The 22,546-nt window shown below is 41.4% G+C and overlaps 1 protein-coding gene across 10 annotated transcripts in view; it reads right to left on the bottom strand.

The window, feature by feature from the left end:
• RFTN1 (raftlin, lipid raft linker 1) overlaps positions 1–22,546 on the bottom strand; it is a 203,084-nt gene that overhangs the window by 110,944 nt on the left and 69,594 nt on the right. For all 10 annotated transcript variants that reach the window (XM_045387000.3, XM_045387006.2, XM_074030926.1 and 7 more), the window contains exon 3: positions 6,758–6,944. In XM_045387000.3, the coding sequence (XP_045242935.3) occupies positions 6,758–6,944 (187 nt within the window). The remainder of the gene's footprint in view (positions 1–6,757; positions 6,945–22,546) is intronic.

Raw genomic sequence — 22,546 nt, 5'->3', positions numbered from 1 at the left:
CAAGAGGAGAAACAAAGGATAAGGGCTGAGCATTCTCTGAGATTTGCTTTCCTGGAAATAAAACAGCAAAAGCCAAAAGAATTGTTTCTCTTGTATCACTTGACCCTGGGTGGTCAAGGCTGACTCAATGAGTCATCTGCGTTGCTGAGTACAGCTTGCTGATATGGCCTAAGAGGAAACATTTCACAGACTCCAAGCATATGGTCAATTTGGAATGCAGCAGCTCACTGTAGCTCTCAGCAACCCACTGCATCTCTGCTAAGGATCACTGGAGGAATCTGTTCTAGAACAAGGACTAGAACAAGCCTTGGCTAAGTCAGCAGCTACAGAAGTGGGCCCTGGCCTGAGGGGCTCACCACAGCTCCACACACAGCCTCCCCCAGGCTTGTTTCCAGCATCAGGCCCCCAGACTTCTCATGCCTGCTCTCCCACTGTTTCCCTTTGGACACCACGTTCCACTTGTTCCACAATGTCAATAATGGACAGGCCCTTCCCACTATTTCGCTCCCTATTCCAATCTACCCATCATGCCCAACCCAGAGCAAATGAGAGCCGCAGAGCCTCCTTTTCTAAAACACTCTTACTAACGAATTTCAGGTTAGAGATTCAAACCAAGACCTGTAGACTTAGCTGGGCAATTATAAATTATAAATGCAGAATATATTTTGCAACTCCCTAGTAGATAGATAAGTTTCTTGAAATCTAGGAGCTCCTTAGAGTCATCTTTGCATGGTGGATTACATAGACACGTTTACCTTAGAAAAATCCAACTAAAAGGGATAAATGTTGACCACTTAAAACAGTGCCAGTTACTCTATTCAATAGGCAGATGTGCCCCAGAATGAACTCTAGAAGGGAGACGTGGAGTTCCTGTTCTCTCAATGTCAATTCCCACAAACGCCTCCCTAGGTGCAAACATTTCACCACCCTAGGTGTGATTCCAATGAATACTCACTATAAACCCAAACCAGCTTACCTCCCCATGGGGTTCACTGTTGGAAAAGCAATCTGATTCAGTCCTGAAGGACAATATGCATTGGTCAGGTAGAGAGATGCCACAGTATTACATTTTATGGGCACCTCAAAAGATTTTCAAGGGTAACTTTGACTGTACACATTTTCCACCTTCCAAAAGAATTTTAGAATTGTAGCCTCTGCATTAACTATAGCTCCTCCATGTGCCCCCATCCCAGTCCTAGGCCAAAAGTTGCCTGATAAATGTCCACAGAGTTCCTTAGTGTCCTGGTCTCTGGACCATGTAAGGCATTACTCTACGAAAGCTATAGCCAAATAACTTCAACTCATTCATGATGAAAAACACACCAATGACACCCTAGCTCCATGTGTGAACAATGATAATTCAACTGCTGAAAAATGACCAGTACTATGCAATTTGGTACTGCACTTACATCTACAACCATAAAACAACCTAGAATTAAACCCACACTCATGAAACATCAGAAGTGATGTTCTAATAACTGACTTCTCTTAGCCATCAAGTTTCAAGATCTTTAGCAACTCATTCTAAGGAAAACTGCTTGAAAAAAATGAAGGATCACTTAACTATACTTAGAATTCAGAGTGAGTGCAACTATATTGTCTATTAAAAATCACTAAGTGTTCCAAAGAAAGAGTTGAGAAAATGAAGTACAAACTCTCTTTCTACTTGTTCACTAAGTATTTCATATTCAGCTATTCATTCTTGAGTCAAAGTAACTTGAGTCAAAGTAACTGACTTGCCTAAATTCAACGCACTTAGAATTAAGAACAATTTACAGTTAGATGTGTGGCTAGGCCTGCCATGGTAAAATGAAATGGCAGTTATTAGAATTTTCAAAAGAAAAGATCAGGTAATTTTTCATGGATGTAAGTGAAATCTGTCAAAATGGCAGTGAGCTCAGAGGAACGTTACTGCACTTGAGAACTACTTTTGGAATGACTCATTAATAATTTAGTTAGACTGTCAACGATGCTCTCCAATTACTCACATACCACTAGAAAACATTTCATTAGGAGATTTAAATAAACTCTTCCTGCCTTATGCTCATTACTCCCCATGTCTGCCCAAAAGAAATCAGGCCCAAGTTAAAAGCTGTCCCTCCAGAAACATTTCCTTGGTTTCCCTTCCAGTGAGAAGTGGCATCTCCTTCTCCCAAACTCCCGTGGCATGAGACATATATCTCATTTACTTAATTAGACTGCAAGTGCCTGGAAGGCAGGCTCCACATTCAACTGAGCCTGGCACTTGCACCCTCTAACTTCCCACCACATAGGGCTACTAGCACAATACGCTGAAAAGAGTACACGCCCAGCAAGTGTTCGTGAATGGGTAAGGGAATAAATGCAGGCTTGAGGAGTTCTGTTTGGTGGTTCTGACATATCCCAAAGCCCAGTTATTTGCTAAAAATTTTATGTGAACCCTTCAAACACATTAGGTTGATATTGAAGTTTCACACAGTCATCTCATAGTGATTCTTGGTAATGAACTTCATTTGGACTAACATTAATCGAGAACGTGTATCTACCTCTCTTTCAATGTGCGCCACTTGAAAAATATTAGCCAAATATTTCTTTCTCTTTTAACAGCTAACTCATTTCATTTAACAGCATCTATAGCTGTCAGAACTTTGGCAGACTTTGTGAAAAGTATCACTTTAACTGTCTGAATTAAAAATTAATCACAAAAGTCTTCCTTTGTTTCGTTTTTACTACTTAAACTCCCTATTGATAAAGTACTGTGGGTTTTTTTGCTTTTGTTTGTTTGTTTTTTGAGACAGGATCTTATTCTGTCACCCAGGCTGGAGTGCAATCACACAGTCACATCCCAGGAGTCTCCTGGCATGCGCCACTACACCCAGCTAATTTTTAAAATTTTTAGTAGATACTAGGTCTCGCTACACTGCCCAGGCTGGCCTGGAACTTCTGAGCTCAAGAGAATCTTCTGCCTTGGTCTCCCAAAGTGCTGGGATTATAGGTGTGAGCCACTGCCCCTGGCCCTGATGTTTTTTTGTTTGCTTATTTTTAAGATCATTGAGGTCTTTTCCTCATAATACAAAAAAAAAAAAAAAAATGCAGTTACTGCATTTGCTAGGAGAGAAAATTCCTGTACTTTAAAATTATATTTTACAATGACTCTGCTTCCAACCTCCACCACTCCTCCCACCCAATACTATTGGGGCTGGAAGTGGGGGTGATCCTCTTGATTATTTTTGCCTTGTTTTACATGATAAATTATCAAACTTTTTTTTTTCTTTTTTTTCCCAAAAAAGGCAGTTCCAAAGACCCAACACAAAGTTACCCAAGGAATTTCCTTCTCTGGATCTGCTTGTCCAGGAGCTGAAATGTTCATTAAGGTCACCAGGCAGGCAGTTCAGGAACTCTGGACAAAAGTGAGCTCAAACCCAAGGAGACTGCCAACTTCCCTTCCTTGAAAACCCTCCTGCATACAATGTCTCATTCCTCTCAACAGTTTGCTCATTTTTGGCTTCTGGAGAGTAAGTTCATTTGTTCATGCTACCTCAGTGGAAGTAAATAACCCCTATTGAGCCCCCAGCTTCGCTGCTGGCTTGTAATGCACTATTCCCCAAAGTGGTGGTTCTTATTTCTGACCCATCTTGTCCCATCAGATAACTCAGAGTTTGGTGCAAGCCTTGCAAATCATGTAGTACCAGCCCCTCATTGTAGCAGCTAGAAAACGGAGGACAAGAAAAATCCACTGATGTGCCCTTGCATCACACTAGTTACTAGTAGCCAAGTACAGTCTAGAACGCAGGCCTCCTGGCCACGAGTCCTGTGTTCTTTCTTACCTAGCCTGGTGCTTACAGCTCTCCTAGGAGTAGAGTGGCAAGCCCCAGTAGTGTTGCTGAGTGCCAGGCATGAAGCTAGGCAAGAATTAGGTCCTCTACACCCTTGCTACTCAAAGTGCATGCCACGGACCATCAGCATCTGCCCCACCTGGAAACCAGTTAGAAATGTCGAGTCCCAGGCCTCCCCCGAGACCTGCTGTATGAGACTCTGCTCTTTAACCATATCCCCAGGAGACTCACAGGCACATTAAAGTTTGAGAAGTGTTGCTCCACAGCAGGGAGGAAAAAAAAAAAAAAAAGATATGCCTTCACTTTCTGAGTTAAGCTCAGGCCATGTCCTGAGCTCATGTCACCTCCTATGGCAGATCACACTGAAGGGTGTGCTGGTGATCTGACCCAAATGGACTTGTCTTCTTTAAACACTAAGGCCGCTCAGATAATCTGCAGAATAGAATCCCTGGAGCCCCGTGGATGCCTTATGTAATCCATACAACACATTTGTCTGTTTTGTTTCCTTGCTGAAATTCTGATTTGCTTACAGACTACTGAGGGGTAAAATGCGGGAAATGTTGAGTAATAAAAGTACTTCTTTATGGAAGATGAAATATATCCTCCCCCACTTTTTTTTTTCCTAACGTGATTCTCCATAAGAATTGTGGGCAAAGGAACTCAGCACATGCTTCATGCCGGATTAAGAATGCAGGTACGGGAGTCAGCCTTCCTGGGAGCAAGGCAGAGCTCTGCTGGCTGCCATCCGTGTGACCTTGACAACTCAACCTTTGTGTCTCAGTACTGTGGGGCTTTTTTTGCTTTTTTTTTTTTCTGTTTGTTTGTTCATTTTTTGAGACAGGATCTCATTCTGTCACCCAGGCTGCAGTGCAGTCACACAGTCACATCCTAGGAGCCTCCAGTTCCTGGGCTCAAGTAATCCTCCCACCTCAGCCTCCCGGGTAGCTGGGACTACAGGCATGCGCCACTACACCCAGCTAATTTTAAAAATGTTTAGTAGATACTAGGTCTCGCTACGTTGCCCAGGCTGGTCTGGAACTTCTGAGATCAAGAGAATCTTCTGCCTTTAAAATGGGAACCAAAAAAACACTTTTGCTTTTCATCGCAGGATGCTAGAAAACCTCATAGGCATATGATACAGATGAAATGATAATGATCAAGCCTGGCATACAGTCAGTGCTCACTAAATATAAGCTACTGTCATTATACATATCCTATGCGTCAGTGTCATTTAAAACCACTGTGGCCCCCAGAATAGTTTCTTCTCATGATTGACCTATATAATGATCAACAGCCAATCAACATAAAGGAACCAATAATGGACTGGGCCTGGTGGCTTACACCTGTAATCCCAGCACTTTGGGAGACCTACGTGGGAAACTCTCTTGAGCTCAGAAGTTCCAGACCAGTCTGGGCAACATGGCGAAACCCGGTCTCCACCAAAAATAAAAAAAGTAGCCAGGTGTGGTGGCGTGCACCTGCAGTGCCAGCTACCTGGGAGGCTGAGGTGGGAGGATGGCTTGAGCCTGAGAGGCAAAAGTTGAAGTGAGCTGAGATCATGCCACTGTGCTCCAGCCTGGGTGACAGAGTGAGACCCCATCTCAAAGAAATAAAAAAGAAAATAAAAGAAACCAATATGCAGCCAGGCTCAGTGGCTCACACCTGTAATCCCAGTGGTTTGGGAGGCTAAGGTGAGAGGATCGCTTGAGGCCAGGATTTCAAGACCAGCCTAGGCAACATAGCGAGACCTCGTTTCTACGGGGGGAAAAAAGAGAGAGAGAGAGAGAGAGAGAGAGAGAGAGAAAGACAAAGTAATACACATAAAAGGCAGACATTGAGAAAAGTCTCGCCCTACTCAAAAACGTGTGAATTCTGGGTTTGAGCAAAAACATGCACCACCTTTCACTTCAAATTCTAATGTGTGTTGATGTAGTCTAAGAGCCCCAGAGCTTGATCAACCATGAAGAAATAAAGGAAAGGAAAGGAAAGAGGAGTCAGTCTTAGTCACGCAACCTCATGCCTCACAGCTGTCCCTTGTGAGCACACCAGCCAAATGCTTTGTCTACCTGCAAAGTGACTTTAAAAAGAGAGAACAAGGAGCTGCTCTGCACTCCCTTTTAAAAATGTGGCACATGCTGTCATTCCTTCTATGATAGTTGGCCAAAAGACAAATTTGATTTCCTTTCCCAGACTGCATTTTAATTTTAATTTTAATTTTTATGAAAGCAGGAGAAACATACTGCTTTCTCCATCCCATCCTCATTGTTTTTTTTTAAGAAAAACAAAATTGATATTGTTCCTTTTGAAAGACGAACCCCACTTCTTTTTTCTTAATTAGGCTCAACTGAAATATAGGCATAAACATTCAACTGGGCGAGCCACTCTGAAAAACATCCCCAAGCCCTGAAAATCTAAATCAAGACCAAACCAATTATAGCATTTTATTTAGGTGGTGTTTAGTTTTTGTATTTTTTTAACTGTCAAGCGATTGACAGAATTTATGGTAGGCGCAAAATGTTCAAGTATTTCTAGACTTTGGGGGAAGACGTTAAGTTTGTATATAGCCTCTAAACAAAATCATTGTATTTTCCAGCCATGCCTTTCAGTTTAAGAGTATTGCACTTTTACCGGCCGCATCATTCTGGGTGTATACTTCTTCTAAGGAGACATTTTTCTAGCTGAGTTTAATCCAGTGAGTTAAAAGAGGGAAAGAATGCAAAATGGAACTCTCTACTTGCAGTTGGACATGCATTTGCTTTTCATCGCAGGATGCTAGGAAACCTCTCTGGTTGTCTAACTTTTTGCCTCACTTGTCTGAGGGCTGAGGCCCTGTGGACAGCATGCAAATTTCAACCCCCAACCCCATCCTCTCACTTCCCCTCCTCTATTGAGCATACTTTAGCCACAACAGGATGCTACTCATTCACCCATGGAGGCCTTACCTGTCGGTTTTCTTGATCAGGATGGCTCTAAAGATGTGCTCCAGGGGCGTCTTCTCCCGCTCATGCGTGGGCTGCACGAAGGGGTGCAGGGCTGCCAGAGAGAAGCCCTGCTGGTACAGCTCCAGGAGCTGCGCGGGCAGGTCACGCAGGGAGGCCAGCCTCACCGCTGAGGACGCGGGGAGCTCCGCTGGAGTGGAGAGAGGAGAGGCTCATCAGAAACCCACCACAACGCCCACCCAGCCCTGCCCAAGCCCCGCTTCCCTTGCCCTCGGGGAGGATCCTCTAGGTCACTGCTAAAATGAGTTTGTCCCAGTTTTTACTGTCTTCAAACATACTTTATAAGCAGCCTGTCGTTTTCCAAATTACCCAAAGGCATTAATAATTGGATGTCAGCCAGGTGTGGTGGCTCAGGCCTATAATCCCAGCACTCTGCGAGGCCGAGGCAGATAGATCGCTTGAGCCCAGAAGTTTGAGACCAGCCTGGGCAACATGGTGAAACCTGATCTCTAAAAAAAAAAAAAAAACCTCAAAATTAGCCGGTGCTTGTGGTCCTGGCTACCCAGGAGGCTGAGGTGGGAAGATCGCTTCAGCTGGAAACGGGGAGGTTTGCAGTGAGCCATGATCGGGCCACTGCACTTGAGCCTGGGCAACAGAGCAAGACATTGTCTCAAAAATGAAATAAAATAAAATAATAATGGAATGTCTTAGATCTAGAGTCGTCTTCTCACTGATCACAATGAAAAAGTCATTTCCACCCTCTAAAAATACAACAACAACAACAACAACAAAACAGAAATAAAGAAAGAAAGGAAGGGAAAAGAAGAAAAACACATTGAGCAAATATAAAAATACTAGGTGGCAAAAAGCAGCATAAACAAACTCAAAAGACAAACTGGAACAAAATTTCTGTGACCCTTAAGACAAAGGGCTAATTTCCTAAATTTGCGAACCCCACCTCGACCCCAAAATAATTTTTAAATGGGCAAAATATATGAATAGGCAATTGCCTTAAAAATGTAAAAGGCTAACCAATATTTGAAAAGACACTCTAATTCAGCATTAGAATTACACAAATCAAAACCAGGAATATTTTTACCGTTTGAATTATTTTAAAATTTGGATTTTTAATTTACTTATTTTTGAGAAGGGCAAATAAGGTTCAAAAGTCAAAAGGTACAAATGTGTATTCAGTGAAAAGTCTACATCCTAGCCCTATCCTCTGCTTCCTACATTTATTTCCTTAGAGGCAATCAGTGTTATCTTTTTGTGTGTATATGCATTAACAATCAAATAATTCATACAAAAGTAAGTAAGTCTATATATTTCCCTCCTCTTCTACACAAATGTCAGCATAACATTACACACCTAGCTTTTTAAAATCAATTTTTATCAATTAACAGTATACTTTTCAGCCAGGGGTGGTGGCTCACGCCTGTAATCCCTGCACTTTAGGAGGCTGAGGCGGGCAGATCACTTGAGGTCAGGAGTTTGAGACCAGCCTGGCCAACATAATGAAACCCCACCTCTACTAAAAATACAAAAACTTAGTCGGGTGTGGTGGTGCATGCCTGTAATCCCAGCTACTCAGGAGGCTGAGGCGGAAGAATCTCTTGAACCCAGGAGGCAGAGGTTGCAGTGAGCCGAGATTGCGCGACTGCACTCCAGCCTGAGCAACAAGAGCTAAACTCCATCTCAACAAACAAACAACAAAACAAAACAGTATACTTTTCTTAGAGACCATTTCATAGCAGTACACAGAGTTCTTTCTCATTCTTTTCTACAGATCCATTGTGTGATATACCATGGAGTATGCAAACTTTTGCTTTTGTAAGTAATCTCTTAGTGAAAAATATCATTCCTACATGATTTCACATGTGTGTGCTTATAGTACGTACAAAAAATAAATTCCTAGACGTGGAATTGCTGGGTTAAAAATATATGCATTGTGTGCCTGCATCAAAACATCTCATGTACCCTGTAAATATATACACCTACTATGTACCCACAAAAAATAAAAAAAAAAATAATAAATAATTAGAGGTGTAAATATATATATATCACACACATATATATGTGTGCATTGTAATTTTTTTCAACGAGTGCTACATTTCCTCCATAGAGTAGTATGGATTTATCTGCTATCAGTGATGTATAAAGTTGTTTCTTTTCCCATACTCTGGCTACTCTCAGTAGAAAAAAAGATCCCTGTGAGATGGTAACTTATATTTCTCTTATTATGTAATTTGTATTTTTTTCTTATTAAACATTTCATATTTAAATGCTGTGTTTCCTTGTCTGTGAACTCTCTGTCCGTTATCTTTGCCTGGTGTCCTATTGGGTCATTGGACGTTTTTCTATTGGTTTGTAAGAACTCTTTACATATTAGGAAATTTAGTTTTTATTTATCTGTCCCCAATTTGGTGCTTGCCTTTTGACTTTGCATATGGTGGGTTTTGCCATGAAACACTTTTTTTTTTTTTTTTAGATGAAGTCTTGCTCTGTTGCCCAGGCTGGAGTGCAGTGGCGCTATCCCCACTCACTGCAAACTCTGCCTCCTGGGTTCAAGTGATTCCATGAAAAACTTTTTAAATGAAGCTGAATTTACCAATCTTGCTTTCAGTGGCTTCCGAGTTTTATGTCATAACAGAAAGACCTGGGATTATAAAACAATTCTCTTGTGAATTCTCATAATACATATTTCATTTTTTGCATATAAATCTTTTATCGATTTGGCATTTATCCCATGTAAAGTGTGCAGTACGAATTTAACTCCCCCCCACCACAGGGGTTTATCCATTTTTTCTCATTGATTTGAGAGGTGCCATATATCATATGCCATTTGTCATTCGTTATATTCCCAAATATCAGTTTATGACTGTGATCCATGAATCTATTTGTATAAAACCCTAGTTTAAACAATTTTAATTTCGTATTGTCTTTTAATATCTGCTTAACCTATTTATCAAATCTTCCTATATTCCTGTTTATATTTTGAATCTTCCTAATTTGTTTTTCTACATGATCTTTAAAAATCAGCTCAGTAAGTTTCCCTTCCTCCACTAAAAAAGTCTGTGGGTATTTTTATTGGGTCACATTCAAATCATTGCTTAACTGAGAATGAGTATTTTCACCATGCTGCAAGTTCCCATGCAAGAAACTGGCAAAATTTTGATTCGTTCAATTGTTCCTTTGGGTCCCTCTGGAGCATACTAAAGTTTTCTTCACACAGATAGTACATATTTATCAGGTTTATTCCTAGTTATTCTATATTTTATTGCTATTGGAATAATTTATCAGGTTTATTCCTAGTTATTCTATATTTTATTGCTATTGGAATGATATGTTTTCTTTTTCACTTCTGTAATCGTCCCTGCATGCAAGGGTGCTGGGGAAACAGGCATGGCCCTCATCGTGGTGGCAGTGAACCTTTCTTGAGGGCAGGATGCTATCGGCCTTCAAACCTAAAAATGCACACACTCTTTGCCCAGCAACCCCACTACTGGTAGTACTTCTATGACTGGACTCACAAATGTCTTTCAAGATATATGGACAAAGATATTTACTACTGGGTTGCTCTAATAGCAATCTTAATTGCAGGACCAGTTAAACACTGGAATACCCCAGTGATTAATCCTAGGAACCATTAAGAAGATTAGAGTAAATCTGTTATGTGCTGATACAGAAATGAGTCCAAGATACATTGCTAAGTTAAAAAAAAAAGGTGCCTAACAGTGTTAATGGTATGGTCACTCTTGTGTAAATAATATTAGAAGGATGGACAGATATAAATAAAAATCTTTTTTTTTTTTTCCTGGAAGAAATCACAAAAACATCAACGTTGAAGAGAGGGACTGGAAGAGGGAGGAAATGGTAGAAAGTCGTTTTTACTGTATTTTATACTTTTGATCCCATTACCACCAACAGGAGTCATTTGGGTGGAAGGCTTATGAGTCATTTTTATTTTTCTCCCTATATAAAAACAATATTATTAAAAAGTTTTTAATGTACCTTAAAAATAATGTGCTTTCTAAATTTTCTAATTTTTCTTAAATTTATTCTTCTTTATTTATTTTGAGACAGAGTCTCGTTCTGTCACCCAGGCTGGAGTAAAGTGGTGCCATCACAGCTCCCTGCAGCCTTAATCTCTTGGGCTCAAGGGATCCTCCTATTGCCTCAGCCTCCAGAGTTGCTGGGACTACAGGCACATGCCGGCATGTCCCGCTAATTTTTAAATTTCTTGTAGAGACAGGGTCTTGCCATGTTGCCCAGGCTGGTCACAAACTCCTGGTTTTAAACGATCTTCCTGCCTGGGCCTTAACGTACTGTTTTTTTTGGGTTTTGTTTTGTTTTGTTTTGTTTTTGAGACAGTCTCCCTCTTTGGCCTAGGCTGGAGTGCAGTGGCACGATCTTGGCTCACTGCAACCTCTGCCTCCCAGGTTCAAGTGATTCTCCTGCCTCAGCCTCCTAAGTAGCTAGACTACAGGCACACGACAGCATGCCTAGCTAATTTTTGTAATTTTAGTAGAGACAGGTTTCACCATGTTGGCCAGGATGATCTCGATCTCCTGACCTAGTGATCTACCCACCTCAGCCTCTCCCTAACGTGCTGGGATTACAGGCGTGAGACACCGTGCCCGGTCAGTGTCCTCTTTTTAAAAAAAAATTTAAAACAAAACCTAGGGGTACTTAAGAACCACCTAACATCAGATACTGTAACTCTCATTTCCATACATCGTGCAAGAAATTTATAGGAAAAAATATCTATAGCAATGATTGACTCTAACACAAGCATTCAGCATCCTGGAGAAGGCTCTATTAATAAGAGTGACAAATGTAGGACTGGTCAGGAAAGCAGAAAAGTATGCAATCTTTCTCCTGAAAGGTACATTCAGGACATGTTGCTAGATAAACAAATCCAAAGGTAAGTATGGTAAAGAATCCCGAGCCTCTCCGTATTCCCCGTGCATGGAAACCTGTCAAGGTGTCTCACAAGCAGCTTCTTGGATGCAGGCGAGAGGGACCCTGCTCTAAACCTTGTTACAGCAGGGGTCCCCAAGCCTGGGGCCACGGACGGGTACTAGGGGCTGTCCGTACTAGAGGCTGCACAGCAGGAGGTGAGCGAGCATTATCACCTGAGCTCTGCCTCCTGTCAGATCAACAGCGGTATTAGATTCTCTTAGGAGAGTGAACCCTATTGTGAACTGCGCATATGAGTGGTTTATGAGAATCTAATGCCTGATGATCTGTCACTGTCTCCCATCACCTATAGATGGGACCGTCTAGTTGCAGGAAAACAAGCTCAGGGCTCGCACTGAGTCTGCATTATGGTGAGTTGTATAATTATTTCAATATATATTATAATGTAATAACAATAGAAATAAAGTGTACATTAAATGTAATGCACTTGAATCATCCCAAAATCACCACCCCGCCCAACCCTATATGTGGAAAAACTGCCTTCCATAAACCAGTCCCTGGTGCCAAAAAGGCTGGGAACTGCTGCTTTAGAGCAAGGGTCCTCAAAGCACACAACCTGGTCCAGCAGCAGTTGGGAACTTGTTAGAAATGAGAAAACTTACCCGGGCGCGGTGGCTCAGGCCTGTAATCTTAGCACTTTGGGAAGCCAAGGCCAGCGGATCAGAAGGTCAAGAGATCAAGACCATCCTGGCTAACACGGTGAAACCCCATCTCTACTAAAAATACAAAAAATCAGCCAGGTGTGGTGGCACACGCTGGAGGCTGAGGCAGGAGAATCGCTTGAACCTGGGAGGCGGAGGTTGCAGTGAGTCGAGATGGCGCCACTGCACTCCAGCCTGGGCGACAGAGCGAGACTCCGTCTCAAAAAAAAAAAAAAAAAAAAAACCAAAAACAAAGAAATGAGAAAGCTTGGGTCCTACCCTAGACTTACAGAATCAGAATCTGAGCCATCTGTGTCTCACAAGCTCCCCAGGGAGTTCGACTGCCCCCAAGGGTTTCACCTTGGCCCTCTTCCACCCACTCTCCTCTCCACAGGCAAGAAAACCTGTGACCAGCACCCAGCTTCACATAGCCCAGCCCCTAGAACCCCCTGCCTTGTCAGCCCTGGGCCCGATCTGGGGACCATGCAGACTTACTCCTCAGTCTGCAGGGAGGGTGGATGGTGCCCTTTGTGTGCACTCCCAGGCCCAAGGCAGGGCAGAGACTAAGAGCTAAGAGGAGGCAAGTGAGGAGATAACTCACCACAGGTACAAACTTTAAAGGAGCTCAATATCCAAGATAAATAAATATTTAATGTAATATGTGATAAAATAAAAATCAGGGCAAAAAATTAATGATGAACAACATATCAAAATTTTTGATAAAGATAAGATCAGGCTGAGTGCCAGTGGCTCACGCCTGTAATCCCAGCACTTGTGGGAGGCCGAGGCAGGAGAATCGCCTGAGCCCAGGAGTTTGAGACCAGCCTAGGCAATAAGCCAAAACTCCATATGTACAAAAAAATACAAAAATTAGCTGAGTGTGGTGGCATGTGCCTGTAGGGCCAGCTACTAGGGAGGCTGAGATGGGAGGATCACTTGAGCCCAGAGAGGTCGAGGATGCAGTGAGCTGAGATTGCACCACTGCACTCCAGCCTGGAGTGACCGAGTTACCTTATAAATAAATAAATAAATAAGGATAGGATCGGTGTTTTTTCCTTTCACCTTAAGCCCCAATACAGCTCGCAGAGTACTGTCACTAATCCTGTCTTTATTTATTATAAAATGTTGCCTCACTCCCCTCACCCTAATCCTGGCCCAGCCCAAGATCTCCTTTTGTCCTCTTGTCCCAGATCCTGCAAATGCTGGGTGTGGACTTCATGGAAATCAGGGGCAGGTTTCATCTGCTGTCAACAGATTACAAGGCTGCTGAACCAAAAGGGCAAAACCACACGTGGCGGAGACACTGTTTGTTTTATTTGAAAAACTGAATGGACTTTCGGTGGGAGTGTAAGCCTTTATGGAGGGCAACTGCACGTTGTCAATCAAACCTAAAACTACTATCCAGCACCGAGATCCCCTCTTCTTTGATAAAACTATATACAAACAGCATCTGTGAGGCATTGAATACGAGCCCTCAAACTCAGCCAGTCTCTACAGTTCAATATTCTTTAAACGTTTCAAATTTTTCAAACTCTTCCTGCTATAATAAAATAAACCTTGAGAGTTTGGTAATTAATATATTTGTTTCCTCTTATGCACCACACTAAAATAAAAAATAAAAGCAGTTAATATGTTTAGAAGACAGGGTTCTTGCTGGGCATGGTGGCTCACACTTGTAATCGCAGCACTTTGGGAGGCTGAGGCGGGTAGATCACTTGAGAGCAGGAGTTCGAGACCAGCCTGGCCAACGTGGTGAAACTCTGTCTCTACCAAAAATACAAAAATTAGCCGCGCATGTTGGCGTGGGCCTATAGTCCCGGCTACTCTGGGGGCTGAGGTGGGAGGATCACTTGAGTCCAGGAGGCGGAGGTTGCAGTGAGCCGAAATCACACCACTGCACTCCAGCCTGGGAGACAGAGTAAGACCTCTGTCTCAGACAAAAAAAAAAAGAAGACAGGGTTCTATACCAGCTGCTTTCCTCACTGCCTGCTAACCCCCGGCATGTGAACACTCAATTTCTTTGTATAAAATGGTGATAACAACATCAACCAGTCTTCCATCATAGCATCATTGTGAGGATCAAGTGGGATGATGTGTGTGTAATCTACAGAGCACAAAACAATCACGGGTGGTGGCACTGGCTGTGGCGAATGGGAGGACTGGTCACCCTGGGATGGGATGACAACATGATATGGGGCCATGAAATCCTTCCCCATTCCCACCCACACCCCTTAACCTCCATGCTCCCAAATCAGTGCACTAAAAATGTTACTCCATCAACCACTTTATATTTAAATGCTGCCTGAATAAAACATAATACCTTTTAAATTTTTATCTTTAAAATCTAAAGATGTATTTCCTGTCAAAGCTAAGCAATTTTATGGCTTTAATTTTTGGTATGCATGCTGTCAAAGTAAGTTTAGCTTCACGGTTAAAAGAAACAAATAAAAATGAATCTCAATGATCTTAAAGCAATAAAAAAAAAAGGCTCCTATTGTAAGTATGATTAAAGACCTTAATCTCATGTTTCTATTTGAACCCTAACCTTAAAAATACAAAAGAAAACACAGTTCTTACGAAGTGACCAATTCCCCAGTGTTGCTCCTAGGTAAACAAACAAAGGAATGGTTTCTCCATTTGGATGGACATAGCAATTGTAGCCTGTTGGTCTCTTTCTCACCCTACTTATCAGAGTAACCTCTCCACTATTTTGTTTTGTAATAGTTGCCTGATTTCATTTACAAATTATGTAACCTTGGGCAAACTATATCGCTCCCTCCCCATCTCTTGGGACCCTCATTTACAAAATGAAGACTTTGAATGGGCAATTGCAAAAGGCGCTTTCAACTTTAAAATGCAATAATTTTAGTATTTCAATTTGGAGGCTAAGGTACCAGTTTCTAACTAAAAAGTAACATTGGATAATATAACAAATGTTTTCAATGTTAACTGAAAGAGTTCCCCCAAACCAGAGCTAGAATTGGAATACGGAACACCCACATGGCATGTGTGGGTGGCGGCAGGGAGGAAGGAGAGGCTGGAAGATACCCGCTGCCAGTGGGCGGGAGAAACATCACTGCTGTCCGAGGGTTCCGGCCTTCTGCCTGCCCAGGCACTAGGGATTCTGGGTTAACTGTCCTCCGGGGCAGTGTGGGGAGCTTTTCAGAGGAGTTCTAGGGAAGAGAGGCCTGCCCAGTGGTGGGAGAGAAAACAAGTGTTTCAAGTATCACTGAGGATGATGGGTCTCCTTCATCCTAGAGGAGAGCTACAAGAAAACGGCGTGGGTTATTCTGAAGTTACTTTGGCTGCCTGGCCTTTGACCAGGACCTGACTCTAAGGCTGAACTACATGAATCGTCTCATCATAAGTTAAAATTTCTAATTATAACTTCATAGTCTGAAGACAAGGGACACTGGTGAGGCTGTCTTAGCCACCGTTACCCTCCAAAAAGAGAAAATGCCAGCCTACTCAGAGTGGGCTGCAGCCGCGAGGGCTGACCACACCTTTCTCTCCACTTTCTAATCCGTCAGGTTCTATAGTCTATCTATAGTGATCCCACTCGCCTTATCTGGGAAGGACACCCACGTGCTCCCACACTGCCACAATCTTAGCTCACTGAAACCTCCGCCTTCTGGACTCAAGTGATCCTCCTGCCTCAGCCCCTTGAGTAGCTGGGATTACAGGTGTGTGCCAACATGCCCAGCTAATTTTTGTATTTTTAGTAGAGACAGGGTTTCACCTTGTTGGCCAGGCTGGTCTTGAACTCCTGCCCATCTTCATCCCATACCAGGGCTTTGTCCTGCTGCAGTGCAAAGGACAGTTCTCTCCTGGCTTCTCCCCAACCTGGGCAGGGGCAGAGTCTCATCTCCTTACTGGACAGAGGGCTTGGTGCAGATCCCAACGCCAGTAACAGAGACATCTGGGGGCCAGGGAAATAAAGTAAACAAGAGACACGAGCCAGGGGGACAGCAATGACCACCTAGGCCCCATCTTGCCCAAGGGGGCAGCATCTTGTCCTTCTTGCCTGGTTGCTGCTAATAGGCAAGTGGGCCCATTGATGCCAGAACTTCTCACTCTTACTTTCAAGAAGTCTGGAATCTTAATCTTCCTAATCTTCAAATGTGGCAAGTAATTGTCATTTTATTTTCAATCCCATATAGCCAAAGCCAAGACCTGGCAGCCTGCAGAGTATGGATGCGGGCATTTCATAAAGGTGGGGGATGGATGCCCTGCACTCCTTCCTATCGCTGACCCTGGCACTGTCCAGGCACAGTGTGAGCATCAGTCATCATGCACGGAGGAGGATGCCATTCTGTTCATTCCCACATCATCACAAGGTACATCAAAAGCTTCAAGGACACATCTGCAGGTGTTTGACACTGGCCTCTATTTCCTAATTCCTCTTTTTTTCTGTACTGGCACTGAGATGAACAAAAAGTTTAGAATCACATGATTGCATTTTGAATCTTTGGGAAATCTTTTTTTTATTCTGGACTCTATTACCAATAACAGACTTTTCTAAAATCAAAATATAGAAACTACTGCTGAAAAGGTATTTTGGGTGGCATGAGAGTCCAAACGTCTTTTGAAATAAGTGTTTTGTTTTTCTTTCAGAAAATAATTCCATATAAATAAATAAACCATTATTCCAAGAACAGAAAAAAAAAAAAGGAAAAGAAAGGAATGAAAACAGAGAACAAAACATAATCCACAAAACCACACATTTCTTAACACTCCTGGGATAAAGTAAATTTTGTTTTTGCTATGACTATGTTTTGTTTAGCAAAAAACATTCTGCAGCCCCATTTATTCTCTGGAAATGAAGCCCTTCAGACATTTGCAAAGGGCCAAAGTCAGGTCTTTGCTATTTCAAACTTTCTTATTGGGAAAGTATCAGCCTCCAACACAAGAAAGAAACCACTGCATACAGCAACTGCCCATTTCACTCAGCTCTGTAAAGCAGGAAACAGCAGGCTGAACTGCAACAGCTTCTATTATTTTGCCCAGAAATCATCTGTGACTTTAACCTAATTATTCAAAGTCCAACTTTGCTTTTCTAATTACATTCGCTAATGGATCTGTCAATACGAAGGAGTGCAACATGAGACAGACACCATCTCCCTCGGGAAATTTCCCTCACAGGTGAAGCTGATAATGACACTGCTCAACCAAATCTCTCTTTTTAAAAAAGTTCCTTCAAGACTGCTGGTGCTATAACATCAATCTGCCTGGGCTTTGCAGTAGACCCAATTTAGCAAAACACTAAAATCCATCACTTTTCGATGCGGGACTTTTTATTGTATAGGTAGGAAATAGGAGCCCAATTTTTAAAATAATGTTTGCAGAAGGCAAAGCCCATGTCTTCTGTATATGTCATTTCTAACTCTGTGGAATAAGTTAAAATGTTTGTTCCAGGGCTTTAAAAATTTAGACTTCTGTCATTTTCTCATTAAACAAATTCATGTTTCTGAAACTTAAAAACACACACACACACATATCCAGGCTCAGGAGACCACACCACTAAAATACTATTTTTAAAATTTGAAGTGAAATTTCCATAACATAAAATTAATCATTTTAAAGTGAACAATTTGGTGGCATTTAGTACATTCATGATGTTGCATAACCATAAACTCTATCTATACGTTCTGAAACATTTTCATCCCCCTCAAAGGAAACCCCACGTCCATTACGCAGTTGCTCTTCCCATTCCCCTCTCTCCCCGAGCCCTAGCAATCGCCAACATGCTTTCACAAAAGAACTATTCTTTTTTAAAATTGTAATTGATTTTTGTTGTGTATCTTTAAAGAGTACAACATGATGCTTTGATGTACATATACTTAGCTCAAATGATTACTACAGTCAAGATAACCAACATAACCATCATCTCACATAGTTAGTTTTCCTTTTTGTGTATGGTAAGAGTACCTAAAATCTATTCTCTGAGCAGATTTCCAGTATATGATGTTATTAGCTATAGTCCCTGTGTTGTACATTAGATCTCTAGATTTACTTATCATACATAACTGCAACTTTGTACCTTTGACCTACATCTCCCCTTCTCCCTGACCCCCTAAACTACAGTTCTACTCTCTGTTTCCGTGTATTTGATTTTTAGTTTAAGATTGCACATATATGAGAGATTATGTAGTATTTTTCCTTCTGTGTCTGGCTTATTTCACTTAGCAGAATGTCCTCTAGGTTTACCCAGGCTGTTGTAAATGGAGGATCATCATCATTTTTAAGGCTGAATAATATTCCTTTGTGTATATATACCATAGTTTATTTATCCAGTCATCTATTAATGGATATGTAAGTTGTTTCCATATCCCGGCTATTGTGAATAATGCTGAATGGAGCACAGATATTTCTTCAACATACTGATTTCATTTCCTTTGGAGAAATACCCAGTAATGGGATTGCTAGATCATATGATATTTCTATTTTTAATTTTTGATGAACCTCCATATTGTTTTCCATAATGGCTGTGCTAGTTTACATTCCCACCAATGGAGTGCAAGGGTTCTCTTATTCTCCACATCCTCACCAGCACTTCTTATCTCTTGTATTTTTGATAGTAGCCATTCTAACAGGTGTGAGCTGATATCTCACTGTGGTTTTGATTTGCATTTCTCTGATGTTTAATGACATTAATAACCATTCTTTCCTATATGCGTGGACCACTTTTATATCTCCTTAGGAGATATGTCTATTCAGGCCCTCTGCCCATTTTTCAAGTTGGGTTATTTGTATTCTTGCTATTGAGCTGAATGAGTTCTGAAACTCTATTCTTAATACCTTAATTAAACCATGGATGAACACACAGGGGAATCTCAGTGAGACTAAAAGAACTTCTTCAAGTTTGTATAAACCTAAGATTCTGCAGGTCAATTAGGGAGTAACTGGCAAAGTGACAGATGCCTCACCAAATGAATTAAGTTGCCAGCCAGACCACAAATGACTGTTAAAGCATCAGGCTGTGGTGACAGTGGGAGGGCAGGGAGAGTTAAGTTGTTATTGGTTTGCTTGTCATTTCAGAGAATCACGCATAGTCAATGAATGACACACACACACACACACACACACACACACACACACACCACTGTACCATAAAAATTCAGTGTCCAAGTATTTGTAAGGAGACTGCCTCAACAATTTCCATTGACTGTATCCATTAATAAAACCCAGAAGATAGCATTATTGCTCATCTCACTAGTCCATTTTGTCAGAGAAGACACAGGCTAAGATACATCAAGAAGCCTTTTTAAGAAACACCAGGTCTCCTGATGCTTAGATTTACTAGTGGGTACTCAAATATTAAAAGCAACCAGCTAGAAATGGAGCCTCGAGTATTAACAAAATATTTCATACATTTAAAAGTACTTTTGTTAGAGAAGACACAAAGGATCACCAATTACTCAGAATCGGTAACCAAACTCATCCATACCAAATCCAAGAAGAGCTTTTTGTGAGTCAGAAGAAAGCAAATTATGAATGTTTTAAGCCATTTTCCTAATGAGTATGATAGCTGACATTCTTGGTAGTTCTCCTGATTTTGAGAGTACATTATGCTGATGGCATCAAAGACTAACCACTAATGAATATGTACAAACAATATAAAAATTAAACTACTGTATTTACAATGTAAAATGATTTGTCATAGAAATCCTGTATGGATTTTCTATTATAATATCTCAAGACTTAATTTCTCCATGTCCTTATGGGTTTTTTCCAGGCACTGCGGCTTCCTCCCACATCCCAAAGATGTGCACGTTAGGTAAACAGGCATGTCTACAGTGTCCCAGTTTGAGTGAGTGTGAGTGTGTCTATGAGAGTAGTCCTGCAATAGAATGACATCCTGTCTAGGGCTGGTGCCTGCCTTGCATCCTGAGCTGCTGGGACAGGCTCCGGCCACCCCAGACCCCGAACTGGAATAAGCGAGTTGGAAAATGAATGAAGGAATGAATACAAATAATTGTAAAATAAAAATGTGTAAAGTCTGTGATAATCACACAGATGCAGAACAATAAACAATGTGGAATGAAAGAACTTGGCGAGCCCACCAAATTTGTTATTGTTTTTGAACTTCGTGTTGGAAAGAAGTGCTCCTTACAAGTTTCACTTTGCAGACATTTATTCCTTGATTTAACCCACCACCACTACAACCACCATCACTCACTGTTTTACCAAAAATTGGGAAAGTCATTACCTTACTTGTTTTATTAATATTTCTTAACTGTATGTACAGCTCACATTTATTTCCATGTTTAGTATTAGAAATGTTTTGGTCTTCATGGAGAAGTTGGGTAATGTTTTTGTGGCCAGAAATATGCCATAGGAATTTAACTCTTGATTTTCTCAATTAGCCTATGGTAAAATTGGTTTCATTATACACTGTTTACTTACAGTTGCAGTTTCCAAGAACCTACTGACAATGTTAAGTGAGGACTTACTATGCAGAGGTAAACAGTACCGAAAACAATGCTGTTGCAGCCAAGCTCTTAGAGAAAACATATAAGAAAAATAATGCATCTTTACAAGGCACTTTTGAGGAGTCTCAGATTCAATGAAGAGTATGATTGCTCTGACACCTTCTCAGACAGGTGTGTTGAAGGCAGAGGATCCCACTGAAGGAGCGCCTTTGATAGGTAGCAGGTGCTGAGGCTGCACACACACTCTGACCCTCGAGTCCACAGAGCCCCTCACAGCCCACGTATGTTCTCACCCACCCACCATCTGAAAAGTCGAACTAGGACCCAGGCAGGCTACCAAGTCTTTCAGAACAAGAAGAGCCATGGCGGATTTTTCAAGTCTGAAACAACCAAGCACCATTTTAATTCCCCACATCGAGGCAATACCATTCATCAGCAGTAGAACTGCTAAGACACTACAGCTCATCCATATTAGACTATTAAGTAGAAATACTGAAAATGAGTTGGATCCATAGCTTTGACCTGGAAGAATATCCAGCACAGATTGAGAAAAATATGAGGCAGAGTGACACACATATTCTATGTGCTCACTGTTAGAAAACCAAACCGAACCCCTGTAAATGTGTCTAGGTATGCAGCGGGTACAGGGAAGCTATAGAAGGAGACCCACTTGGAGGTTAACATTATTAAATCAGGGGGTTGGGGACTGGGGCTGGGGCAAGTAGAGATCAACTGTTTTTTCAATAACTTACTTTCACGGTTTCATTTCAAAATAACAGAAATAATGTTAATGAGACAGAACTGTATAAGAGGACAATGACAATGGAATAACACCATTAAGTGTTTCAACCACCAAAGTCAGGGCCAGAGTCATCCTCTAAATTTCATAGGCCTAACAAATTCAAGGAAGAGAAAAACAGAGAGAAAGAGAGCGAGACAAAAAGGAGATACAGGGAGGCTTTCTCTTTTTTTGAGACGGAGTCTCGCTCTGTCGCCCAGGCTGGAGTGCAGTGGCCGGATAGGGATAGGGAGGCTTTTTTTATCCACGCCATCTAAAGATGAGTCCCCCTCCTTCATGCATACAACTCTCTCTCTTCCTCTCTCTCTCTCTCTTCCCCTCACTCTGTCTATTGCCATTCTTTCCCTCTCTCTCTCTCTCTCACACACACACACATACACAAACACACACAGCTCTCTACCTGTGCTATCCAAGACATGTGGCTATTGAGCACTCAAAATGTGGCTAGTCTGAATGAATGTGCTATAAGTATAAAATGTTCAACCAATTTCAAAGACTTAGCATGAAAAAGAGAATGTAAAATATCTAAGTAAGAAGTTTTTTATATTAATAACACTAAAACAACAATGCTTTGGATATATTAAGATTAAATAAAATATATTAATATTAATTTCATGTGTTTCTTTTTACCTTTTAAAAATGTGGCTTTTAAAATGTTTAAACTTACATATGTGGCTCAAGGTATATTTCCATTGGACAGCTCTGTTCTGTATCATTAATTACCAATCATTTATTTCACAGCATCTATCACAACTTTTAATTCTATAAATTGTTCATTGAAGTTTTTTTTTTTTTTCCTGTCTTCCCTGTTAAATAAGTTCCACCGGGCCAGAACCCATGCTGAATTTATTCACCAACAAGCTGGCCAACCCAAGAGTGCCTGGAGAAGGCTCACTAGCAGCCATCATTAAATGAAGAAATTCTCCTCTGATAAGGCCAC

The sequence above is a fragment of the Macaca fascicularis genome, chromosome 2, assembly GCF_037993035.2.
Source record: "Macaca fascicularis isolate 582-1 chromosome 2, T2T-MFA8v1.1".
Lineage (NCBI taxonomy): Eukaryota > Metazoa > Chordata > Mammalia > Primates > Cercopithecidae > Macaca > Macaca fascicularis.
Note: the sequence above shows the minus strand (reverse complement) of the source record. Positions and strands in the feature narration are given on the sequence as shown.